The following is an 11,184-nucleotide window of genomic DNA, read 5'->3' on the forward strand; positions in this document are numbered from 1 at the left end:
GGAGCGGGTTAAATCTCTTGCATGGCTTTTAGAACATGATAGGCACCGTACCAATCATCAAAAGAGTATTAGAGGCATGGGAGGGACCGAGTGTAAATTATGTGGGAGTGTTCTTGAAACGAATTTGCATGTGTTTAGAGATTGTATAAAAGTCAATAAGCTTTGGAGGAATATTGTTCCACTTGGTATCATGATGGAATTCTATATTGTAGATCTCAATGAATGGATAGTTTTGAATCTTTGTCACTTGAGTGATTGGACTAGAACCCGGGCCATGGGATGCCATAGTCTACGGGGATGGAAAAACAAGGAGATGCATGAAGATCATTACGAGAGACTCCCTTTTCTTGCTAGTTATGTGCACGATAGGCTAAAGGATTATGATGCAGCGCGTATTAACACAAGTGTTGCAGAAAGATAGAGAAATGAGATTGTAGTGCGTTGGGATCCCCTTAAAGACGGTTGGCTCAAGTTGAATACAAATGGAGCCAATAAAGATAATATAGGAGCAGGTTATGGAGGCATCATCCAAGATAAGAGTGGTAATTGCAAATGTGACTTTTATATAAATGTGGGGAATTGTAATGTTTTACGAGCAGAGTTGTGGGGAGTTTCGAAAGGTTTCAAGTTGTTGAAAGAACTTGGGTGGCGGATAGTGGAAGTGTGTGTGGATTCGTAGACGGTGGTTAAAGTTTTAGAAGTTGGGGGAGTTTAGAGGAATGGAAGGGTATGATTTACTTAAGTAAATTCAAAACCACGTGAAGTGGTTTGAGGATGTGAGAGCGGACTTTACGTATAGAGAATGATTAACATGCATATTACGATGTTTCGAGAAGCTGTTCCTATTTTTTTATTGAATTATTAATTACTTATGCTTTAAGAAGTATTTTTTTTAAAGTTAGTTAGTTCTTCTTTTAGGCGAAAACACTCTTATTATTAATAACCCAAAAAAAAGATATTTTAAAGAATTTTACAAAATTACTTTTAATTAATGGTAAGAGAAGATCCATTAAAAAAAATCTTAAGGATATTAGTGAAAAATAAAAATGAAACTAATATAATTGATATTGTAAAATTGTAAATAAATATCGGATATGACCGAATCGGGTTTGAGACACCGTGCAATTGTAATATTCTCTCTTCTCATACGCGTTGCGTTCCTTTTGGTTACCCAAACCAAACCTAAGCCTCGGAACCAAAAGCTAGCTAGGGTTCATCATCCTGCTCCAACCTTCTCTTTTCTTTCTCCAATTGGTGCGTATTTTTCTCTATTTTCCAACTCCTTCTTGCTTCTTTCTTTTCCCGAATCTCCTAAATCTCAATTTCTACCCAATTTCGAATTCCAATTTCCCATAAAAAAGGTTTTTTTTTCCCATTTTTTTCTTGTTCCGTTTTAGGGTTTTTCACAATCCCCTGCTCTTGCATCTTTCTACTTTTTTTTATTTATTTTGATTTACATGATAAAGATAGTTTCTTTAAGTAGTTGATTTCATTTTTTTTATTGTTCAGCAAATTATTTATGGAATTACTGGTACAAGTTCTGAAATTTAAGCAAAAGGGGAAAAACTATGTTTCTTCAATTGGCCCTTATTGTTGTTTTGAATTTTCACTGTTCTGTTTTCTCGTTTATTGTAGGAACAAGGTTGTGATAATATTTAGAAATTGTAACTGTTGGAGTGAGTGATAGATTAGACATTGTGACTCATCATGGAGTTACAGACTTCTGGCAGGCCGATTGAGTCCTTGCTAGAGAAAGTCCTTTGCATGAATATCATGTCATCTGATTACTTCAAAGAGCTTTATCGGTTGAAAACGTACCATGAAGTTATTGATGAGATATACAATCAAGTTGATCATGTGGAGCCTTGGATGACCGGGAACTGTCGCGGTCCTTCGACTGCTTTCTGTCTGCTTTTCAAGTTTTTCACTATGAAGCTTACTGTCAAGCAGATGCATGGCCTGCTGAAACATCCTGATTCCCCTTACATAAGAGCGGTATGTAGATGTTTCTAACAATGATATCTGACTTCTCTTTGTTTTTACATATATATTTAAGTGCTGAAATCGTTGTGTATTCACTAGGGTGGGTTTGTTTGTGGCTTTGTGCATGTTATTTATGTTAGTTTGTGTATGAATTTCCCCCCACTATTTTGTATGTTTAGGAACTTCTGAATTTACACTTAACTTAATAATTAGCCATCCTGTATATCAAGGGAAGATTAGTACACCTGAGACAATTTGATTTATTATATAGTATTTTCTTCTTTGCTGTATAATATATCTTGAAACATGATAACTGAGTTTGTGCTTAGACTAGTGTGTTGTGGATTTTGTTGAATTGTCAGTGTCACAAGATAGATAGTTACACTTACATGATTTTTGCTTGCTGCTATGATCTTAATCACTTATAAGAACATGATTTGGTGAGATCATTGCATGAAGAGTTGATGTTGCCCGTTTCTGTAAAGTTAGTAATTGATCCCCTCTTGACGAAATCTTAAGACACAAGCTTCAGGGTCTCTTCTGTCTTTCATTTGACCCTTCTACTCAATCTGTACACCTATGGCTGCTATCAGCCGTGGCTCATGGTTGTTATTTTGGAGAATGTAGCTGTTGCTTCAACTTTCCCATATCCTATTTCTTATTCAATCTGCATTTGCTTCGGGTTGTCTGTAGTACCCGGCTGAATTTTAAGTTGATTATTTAATTACTCTATATGTGTGCACTGTGTTTGGTGCTTGGTCCAACAATATACATGCTTTTTTGTGTTTGATAATGATATTTCAGATATTTAGGCCTCCAGTTTACTGTTTATTTTAGTTTTAGTTTATCCGTTGTAAAAAAACCCATGTCTGTTATACCACAACTTGGTACATTTTACTCTATTGGGTGTTGTAAATTTATGCATTGTTATTAATCAAATTCCATCTCTTTTCTGTCACTTCTAATTTTCATTAAGTTAGGAAATGCTATGCATCATGTATACCTTTATCTTGATCTCAAGTTTTGTTTAATGAGGCAAAAGATGATTTAGTTCCTGTTTGAATATTATAAGATACAAAGAGATACTCTGAATTAAAATAAAAGATACTATAAGATATTTTATAATATTCTAACAGTTACAACCTGATTGGCATCAAAATAGAGGTTATGCTTTATTGCTTACACAGATGTTTCACCTTTTTTATTTTAGTTTTTAAGCATGTGTCATTATTCTTATTGTTTTCTCCCTACCCATTTATCTTGTGATCTGCATTAATTCCTTATATTGTTAAAAGGTTGGATTTCTCTATCTGAGATATTATGCTGATCCGAAGACTCTGTGGAACTGGTTTGAGCCATATGCAAAAGATGATGAGGTACGGGGTAATGATTATGATATCTATAGCTTTTGAATGTCTATCATCCGATTTTGTTTATTAAGCTCTTGTGCTACCATCTTTTTCTTCTTACTTTATTCTACTACTCTCTGTCCTTTGTTATAAGCCTCGCTTGCAAAATTCACGGTTGTAGGCGTAGCTATAGCAATAAATTTGTAAAAAATATTTGTTACTTTTTCTTAATCACCCCAATAATTATTGATATCATAAGAGAGAAAATGAATTTATGTTTTTCAATTGTAAATTAAATTTGGGGTATTATTTTAACAAAATTATTATGCATGTGAAAGTTTGAATAAGGGATAAGAATATATGAAAAGTAGGTCTTATAAATAGAGATGGGGGGAGTAATTCTGTTTCTACTTTTTTCTATATTTATTCAAACTGTATGTCTGTTTCTTTTTGTTGCAATTACACATTCCTCATGTAACAAGTTTGATTTTGTCTATGAGGGTTCTGATCAAGGTGGTGATGCCTGGATGTCAAACTTCTTGAATAACATTCTATTTTCTACTTGTGTAACAATTGTTTATACCTTTGCTTGTGGAGCTATGCAAGTAGTACATTTTGTCAAACATGTTTCCCCGCATGATATGCTTTTTAGCCAAATGTATCAAGGTTTTGGTATTTATCATATGCTTTGTGGCTATATGGTCCTTTTCTATGAAATATAGCTATTTTGCGTTAATTTTCTTGCTTTATTATCTATCTGGGGATAGCCTTTAAAGACACTCTTAGGTAATATGTTTATTATTAGTCATTAAATTATGGTGCTGTATTTCAGGAGTTTTCTCCTGGATCTAATGGACGGATGACTACGATGGGTGTATATATCCGTGATTTGCTCCTTGGACAGGTTCGTTATCTATACGAGAGTATGCTTTCTTGTTTAAGTTCTTTGGGCTCATGCTCTAGTTTTGATTGTAGACAATCAAATGCATTTACATCATAATGTCATACACTATACCCTGACCCCTTGATATAAAGATTTTTAAATGTAATAATGACTTACAAGGCTAGGAAATTAATCATTTGACTCAAGTATTTGACTAGTTAAATTGAGAATTCTATCTTCAGAGCTCTACTACCAGAATGCAGGTGCATCACAAGAATGCAAATGCAGATATGTTCCTCATCTTCACATTTTTTGGAGTAACAGTATGAGGTGCTTTCAGACTTTCAAGATCTTTGGACATAAACCTTTTTACACTTACCAGTAATTTCTCATTAGTATACTAGTTCACAAGAATCTTCCTTTTTTTTTTTTTAACAGCGTCTTTTTCTTATCTTATTTGTCAAATCACTGCAGAGGTTTCCGGAAAAAACTGAGTATTTAATCATATATCTGCTTTAGCATATAACTTGTGTTGTCCTGGTCAAAACTCGAACGGGACACTAATGTTGGAAACCTGAACTGGAGTGATCTAGTTGTTAGTCTATGGGAGACTGAGAAAAGAGATAAAATTAGATGGAAAGACCATAGGAGACTGTTTTTAGATTAAAACAAGTCATCAGTGTCTTTTTTTTTTTCATGCATCTGGTTTTTTCTACAATCATTTGACATATAGTTCCCTAAAACATTTTTCCTGGGCATAGGGGAGTTGCTGAACTATTAATGATTCATTTTTTGATGTTATTGGTTTAAATAAGGAAGGAACAAGTTCAAGAACTGAAAAAATTGATTATCTTTTCATATGCAAGATTAGATTCTGGAGAGAATTTTAAATGCTTTTTTTTTTGTCTTGTGAATTTTGGTCCAGTTTATGTTGCCAGGTCATGTACACATGCTTGTTTTATCCATCCTTTCTTATTTTCCTTTGTATTTGATATTTGTATTAATGCTTACAGTTACTTAAGAGTTAAGTGGTAATGGTCTCTTCTGGCAGTTGTCATTTTTGTGTTCTATGGATTTTTTATGCTTAAATGTCATCATTGACAAAGTTTAATGCTCCATTGTTTTTACCCTTTTTCATGGTAAATTGAATTTTGCTAAACTTTCTGATGATTTTGCTCTGCTGGTGCAGTACTACTTCGACACACTTTTTCCCCGCATCCCAGTTCCTGTAATGCGTCAGGTTGTGGCAAATCTTGAAAAGTTGAAGCTCCCTACTACACACTGTGGTACAACAGGGGAAACCACCCGTCATGGATCTGACGACACTGCTCGTAGACCACCTTCTGTGAAAGCTGCCCTTTCAGTCTCTTTTGGTCAGCGTGCGCCACATCGAGCCTCCACAAGGGATTCTTCACCCATTCGTCGTACAGTACCTCCTCATGAAAAAAATGGCACTGATGACATAAGACGATCTCCCAGTAATCGCCGCAGTCAGAGCCGTGAATATCCTGAAAGGGATAGAGACAGGGAGCGGTCACGCTCCAGGGACCGGGAAAGGGACCGGGAACGTGAAAGGGACAGGGAACGCGACAGGGACAGATATTATGACCGAAATAGGAACAAGGACCGAGATGCTGAAAGATACAGGGATCGGGACCGGGATAGGGATCACGAGAGAGACAGAACCAGGAGGGAGAGGGACAGAGAGAGGAGTTATGATTATGATAAGAGGTCTAAGTACGCAGAGAGAGAAAGTAGCCGGGATTACGACAGCAGCATTGGCAATGGTAGTAGGCATTATCGAAGTAGGAGTCGAAGTAGAAGTAGGAGCAGGAGCCGAAGTCAGAGCCAAGTTGGAACCGCACGATATGACTCGCGTTCTAGTCCACCTAGAGATGTAAGTAAGAAGACTTCTGCATCAAGTAATCTAGCTAAACTTAAAGATTTGTATGGTGATTTAGGCGATAGTAAAGGAGATGCCAACATGGAAAGAATTCCTAGAAGGAATAATGGCGGCGAAGAGGTTATTAGACTTGGTGGCTCTTCTTGGAAGTATTGACTGATATCACATAATGCTTGTACCGGATGTTGGAAAGCTTTTTCATTGAGAAAATCATATTGGATATTGACTTTTCATCGCCTTTTATTATCACTTTGTTGACATAAGTTATAGGTTGATGATGCTATCTATATTAGCATATATAGATGATGTATACTAAAATTTATTTATGTTACATTGAATTTCCTGCTTTGTAATTGCAATTTTAGACTTAATGATCATTCTGTGGAGACCTGTTGTACCATGCTTCTATTGTTCAGTTGAAACCAAGTTATTATATAGACTTAACCAATGTTGTTGAATTGATCCTTAGAAAGTTGCTTCCATGCTTCATGAGTTCAAGCTTTTAATGATGGATGGATTGTGTTCATATTTATTTTCAAAACTATTATTCTTCTTTAATGTACATTTTAAGTCATTATCAAAATTTTATAAGCAACCATAAAATGATCCTTAAATGAACTTCATTTAAGTGAACTTGCATCCCACTTTCTCTTCTATTTGGCTTAATTTTTTCTCTGCCCAATTGTTTTTTTGAAACAATACATGAAATTTATAAACCCACACTAAAATTAAATAATAGATTTCTGAACTAGCTTTTTCATCATTGGAGAAGCAAATAATTTATTGCCGAAACCGTAGTTGTAGCTATGTGAATATGTAATGTTAAAAGCTCTTCTATAATTTCAAAAAGAAAAATTGCGAGTTCACTATCATGATACATTTCTATCAGACTGTATACATTTGGTATGCAATTGCATTCCCCTGCTATTCTTTAGTAAACCATCTGCAACTAGATGTTAAGTTGTTGTATTACACTGCACATTGTAAAACAAAGGGTCTGATTTTTTTTCTTTTCAGTGAGCTTCTTCTAGGCTATTCGCACTTGATGGAACGGTATATGTGTCTGACAAAGATTAAAGAAGCTCGGAAACCGACAGTGCCAAGCATGAGAAAGAAACCATAGCAAATGCAAGCCATGTAGCCAAAAAAGAAAGAGGTTTGCATGAAACCATACATATCTGATCTTGCATGGTAGAAAAAGACGCAGTAGGAATATATGAACAAGCCGGTTGATCCACCACAAAGGAAAGACCTAATATCATGTAAAAAATAACCAAGTTAGAAAATGTAGGAACATGATTTACATCAATGTGTAGCCTAAGAATGCACATCTATAGTTTTGACAGTAATTTTCCCTTTTTATTCTGTTATATTGACCCATTGAGAGTCCGGATCCTCTTATACCTCTACTTCTTAGAGGTTGTCCATTGGATTCATCCAACGATAATGAGATCAATACTTTCAACCGTTAGATGAATAAAACGGCCAACCCCTAATGACCAAGGTAGAAGAGGATCGATATCCGTCTAGTATAGGGAGAGTACTCAAGGTTACATCATATACATACCTCCACCACCATTCATGATCCTCAGCAGCAAGTTGAAAGTATGTCAAAGCCACATTAACAAAAGCAGTGACAATCAATAGAATGATGAAAACAATGAACAAAATGCTGTATATGGTATAAATCTGATGACCCCAAACACTAGAAAATATGTAGTAGAGTTCAATGTAAATGGCACTGAATGGCAAAAAACCAGCCATAGCCATCTGAGCGAGAGTTGTACGGTACCAAGGTAGTTGAGGAATCTCCCTAGGATACTTGTTGGTTGGACACGGCGCTAGAAACTCTGATTGGCTATTCTTACCAGCAATCCCTCCCAATACCAATAAAGGCGAGGTTACAAGAGTCCATATGAGGAATATAACCATAATTGTTCCAATGGGTAGCGCTGCAGTGGAGTTATACGCAACAGCAACAGTGTTAAGAAAGCTGAATGTTAAAAACAACGGCCCAGAGAAAAGACTTCCGGTTAACACCAAAATTTTCACCTGAAATGCAACATACCAGTACTTTAGAAGTGTAATCCACTTAGGTTTGTTTTCGATGTTGTATTCTTTCAATCGTTTAAAAGGAAAAAATGACTTGGAATAGACAGGAAATGAATTTGATGCAGTCAGCCGTCACTGCAGTCAATGATCTCGACTGTTGATGAAGATCAGACAATTGAGATTTTGAAATCTCGATTTACCGTAGTCACCATATGAGTCCTCTGATCTTTATCCAATAACTTAGATCAATAGACTCTAGTGACTGCGTGCACGAGTTATTGATTGTTGTGAATCTATAGGTCCAGGGAATCTAGATAAGTAGTAAAAGGCGAGTACTTTACCCAATTTTTCCCTTCAATCTTGTAATAGAAGGAAGCTGCAGAATAACCGGCAATACCGGATGTTAGTGCATATATGACAACCAATGCAGTAAACAAAGCTCCCCTGTTGTATGGATAGAAAACACCGACTAGAGCAAGCATAAAGATGAAGATTACACTGAAAATGGAAGCGGAGTAATATAGTCACGAAAGGCCAAGACGTGAAAAATGAGTAAACAAACACTTTTATATGATCAGTACTTTTAGAAGGTAACTCACTCACAGTGTAAATAACTGAGAGCCTATTCCATGTGCTGCTGCAAACAAAGCCTTGAATCTTGGATATCTAAAAACATCGCCATGGATATACTTCCATCCACTCTCCTCTTGATCGTCAAGCGCCTCTTCATCAGGAGTAAACCTATCATAATATTTGCATATGTAGATGAAATAAGTTCGGCAAACGAAAATGTTCTTAGCTCTAAATTCATGAAAAAAACTTCTAAATTGCAAATGCGGCTGCGATAGAAAGTTTTCAGAGGTCATTGCAGATCCAAAACTAGCGCATTTGCTTGCATTTTGATGCAATGTCAAAGTTTGCAGCCTATCCGCAATTTAGAACAATGCTGGTGAGATCAAGAAATAAGAAGATTCTTACTTGACAAAATCATTCTTAAGTACACGCATGAGAATCATGGCAAGGAATCCAGTCAAGAGAAGAACAGTAACACAAGAGTTAATAATCGAAAACCAATGGACTTCCAAATGATGTGAGAGCGAAGATGTCTGTGAATATTTCTCCAACCTTTTCTCGAACGGAATATCTGTTTCAGTCCATTTGACAGAATATGTGAAATCGATATTTACCTCTCTATCTTCTGTCAAATCCACAACAGCATTCGGATCATTTCTAACAAAAACATCGATGATACGATCGTTATTGTATAGAATCTCAAAATGAACATGCCTAAAAAGATAAATCGTGGCCTCATTTGAGTCACCATCATCATCTTTTTCTTTAGTTTCAAATCTTCCAAGGAAACCCCAAATCGGCAAATCATCATAGTACATTTGATAAAAATAGTCCTTCAAAACAGCATGTCTGAATTGATCAACCTCTTTTCTTGTTAGTATCTTCTTGCAGATGCTCTCAGGTTTCTTATTAATCAAGAAATCAAGTTTGTAAGGAGCAACAACTAATCTATCTCCATTCAAAACTTCACCAAGATCTTCTTTCTTTTCTTCCACATTAGCTGCAGCCAACAAATTTTCGAATGTATAAAGAGTAATTAGTAAACTAAAACAAAGACTATAATAGAAAATTTGGCGTGAGAAGTGAAAATAATAATACCATCAAACAAACCTGGTGAGCAAAAGGGAAGATCAAAATATCTGTATGTCTCACTGCAGCATCAAAAAATTCACGAAAATCACAATACATTAAACCAATTAAGAAGAAATTCATGATAGTGCATTAAAAATTAATACATACATTACACTATAAAAATGCAAAGTTCATAAATTCAAAGGCTTTCAGCAAAAGAAGAAATGAAAACACTTATATACAAGTAATGCTTGATTTTCAAGATAAGTCTTAATTAAAAGAACTTAAATGTCGTCTCATTAAGCCAGCTTAATTGGTAGTTATGCTGGTCATCAGATTGCAGGGGCAGGTTCCAACCCGTGACATCTCAATGACATTGTAATTTTGTTAAAGTTCGAAAGTGTAACTTTTGCTAAAAGCATTCCGGTCTGTTGTGATTCTGTCAAATTTACAGTAAATAATTTCAAACAATCACTTAGACACACTCATCTCCACCTCATAATGAGACAGGCCAAATTTATAATTTTTATTTAGATTATAATTTGAGGAGCATTGGGATCGAAATATATTTTAAAAGGGTATATGAAAAAGTGAAAATATTGAAAATCTAACCTGGGATTATGAAAGGGTCCGGCCTTGTTGGCATAAAAGGGCACAGAATCACCTTCTTTGTAACGATGATCTGATGCATCAGATGTGACGTAGTTTATGCAGGAGAAACAACAAAGAATCACAATGGTACTAACCAAACATATCGTTGACTTTTCCATAAACACAAACCCACATACAGAGAATGAAAGTGCAATGGTAATTGTTTGTTCTTGATTCTATGGTTTTGAGGAAGATGAGTGCATGAGAAGAAGGAATTTCCACGACAGTTGGTTTAAAGAAAATGAAAAGAAAATTGCGAAGATTTGAATTTGCACGCACTTGTTGAAATGGAAATGAATGATTTTTGTGTAGAGTTGAAAAGGAATCGTCTTCGTGAATGGTGTTGAATGATGACAAGTACGTGTCCTCTTCTGACAAAAACAAATTCTATTTCATAAATTAATGTTAAGGTTCCTACTATTTATACCGCCCCACAATACTTGTTTTTTTTCCTTGACACTTACGTGATTGACACTTATCTTAATTAATTAAAAGTGTTAAAAGAGCAGTCGGTCTTTATAAGTAAAATATGGTTCAATATAGTATGATTAAATAGAATATCCGCTATCAGGTTTCCGCTATCGAATAACCAACCATTTATTTCAATATTTTAAGTGTTTACTCTTAATCGTGAGAGAGTGTATTAAGAATCCTATATCCGATAATATATTGACTTGAACATGTTCTTATAAGTGGGACAATTTTCACCCTACTAGTCG

At 35.4% G+C, this 11,184-nt stretch overlaps 2 protein-coding genes across 5 annotated transcripts; one reads left to right on the plus strand and one right to left on the minus strand.

Moving 5' to 3' along the window:
- The first annotated feature begins 1,103 nt into the window (after positions 1-1,103).
- LOC131620890 (pre-mRNA splicing factor SR-like 1) lies at positions 1,104-6,566 on the plus strand. Of its 3 annotated transcripts, none has more exons than XM_058892074.1 (6): positions 1,104-1,254; positions 1,636-1,995; positions 3,279-3,359; positions 4,165-4,236; positions 4,472-4,545; positions 5,405-5,586. In XM_058892074.1, the coding sequence occupies exons 2-6, from the start codon at positions 1,708-1,710 to the stop codon at positions 5,445-5,447; spliced, it is 558 nt and encodes a 185-aa protein (XP_058748057.1). In that variant the 5' UTR covers positions 1,104-1,254; positions 1,636-1,707; the 3' UTR covers positions 5,448-5,586. The 3 variants fall into 3 exon arrangements, with proteins under 3 accessions (XP_058748057.1, XP_058748058.1, XP_058748056.1); XM_058892075.1 differs by having other exon boundaries at positions 4,458-4,545; positions 5,405-5,542; XM_058892073.1 differs by lacking the exon at positions 4,472-4,545 and having other exon boundaries at positions 5,405-6,566.
- A 372-nt stretch (positions 6,567-6,938) lies between these two features.
- LOC131620888 (transmembrane 9 superfamily member 2) lies at positions 6,939-10,853 on the minus strand. Of its 2 annotated transcripts, none has more exons than XM_058892072.1 (7): positions 10,427-10,853; positions 9,854-9,894; positions 9,149-9,743; positions 8,774-8,911; positions 8,512-8,668; positions 7,686-8,170; positions 6,939-7,370 (listed from the first exon to the last, which is right to left on the minus strand). In XM_058892072.1, exons 1-7 carry the CDS (start codon positions 10,582-10,584, stop codon positions 7,151-7,153), a joined length of 1,794 nt encoding a protein of 597 aa, XP_058748055.1. In that variant the 5' UTR covers positions 10,585-10,853; the 3' UTR covers positions 6,939-7,150. The 2 variants fall into 2 exon arrangements, with proteins under 2 accessions (XP_058748055.1, XP_058748054.1); XM_058892071.1 differs by having other exon boundaries at positions 9,842-9,894.
- Between the last annotated feature and the right edge of the window lie 331 nt (positions 10,854-11,184).

Source organism: Vicia villosa, linkage group LG7 (assembly GCF_029867415.1).
Source record: "Vicia villosa cultivar HV-30 ecotype Madison, WI linkage group LG7, Vvil1.0, whole genome shotgun sequence".
Classification (NCBI taxonomy): domain Eukaryota; kingdom Viridiplantae; phylum Streptophyta; class Magnoliopsida; order Fabales; family Fabaceae; genus Vicia; species Vicia villosa.

Bases quoted from the DNA above. Each gene is read 5' to 3' on its own strand.
- LOC131620890 (XM_058892073.1), top strand. From the start codon at position 1,708: ATGGAGTTACAGACTTCTGGCAGGCCGATTGAGTCCTTGCTAGAGAAA. The intron at 3,360-4,164 runs GTACGGGGTAAT...GCTGTATTTCAG, and splicing joins CATATGCAAAAGATGATGAG to GAGTTTTCTCCTGGATCTAA. The intron at 4,237-5,404 runs GTTCGTTATCTA...CTGCTGGTGCAG, and splicing joins GTGATTTGCTCCTTGGACAG to TACTACTTCGACACACTTTT.
- LOC131620888 (XM_058892071.1), bottom strand. From the start codon at position 10,584: ATGGAAAAGTCAACGATATGTTTGGTTAGTACCATTGTGATTCTTTGT. The intron at 9,744-9,841 runs GTATTATTATTT...TGTTGGCTGCAG, and splicing joins CTCACCAGGTTTGTTTGATG to CTAATGTGGAAGAAAAGAAA. The intron at 8,171-8,511 runs GTAAAGTACTCG...GTTGCATTTCAG, and splicing joins AGATTGAAGGGAAAAATTGG to GTGAAAATTTTGGTGTTAAC.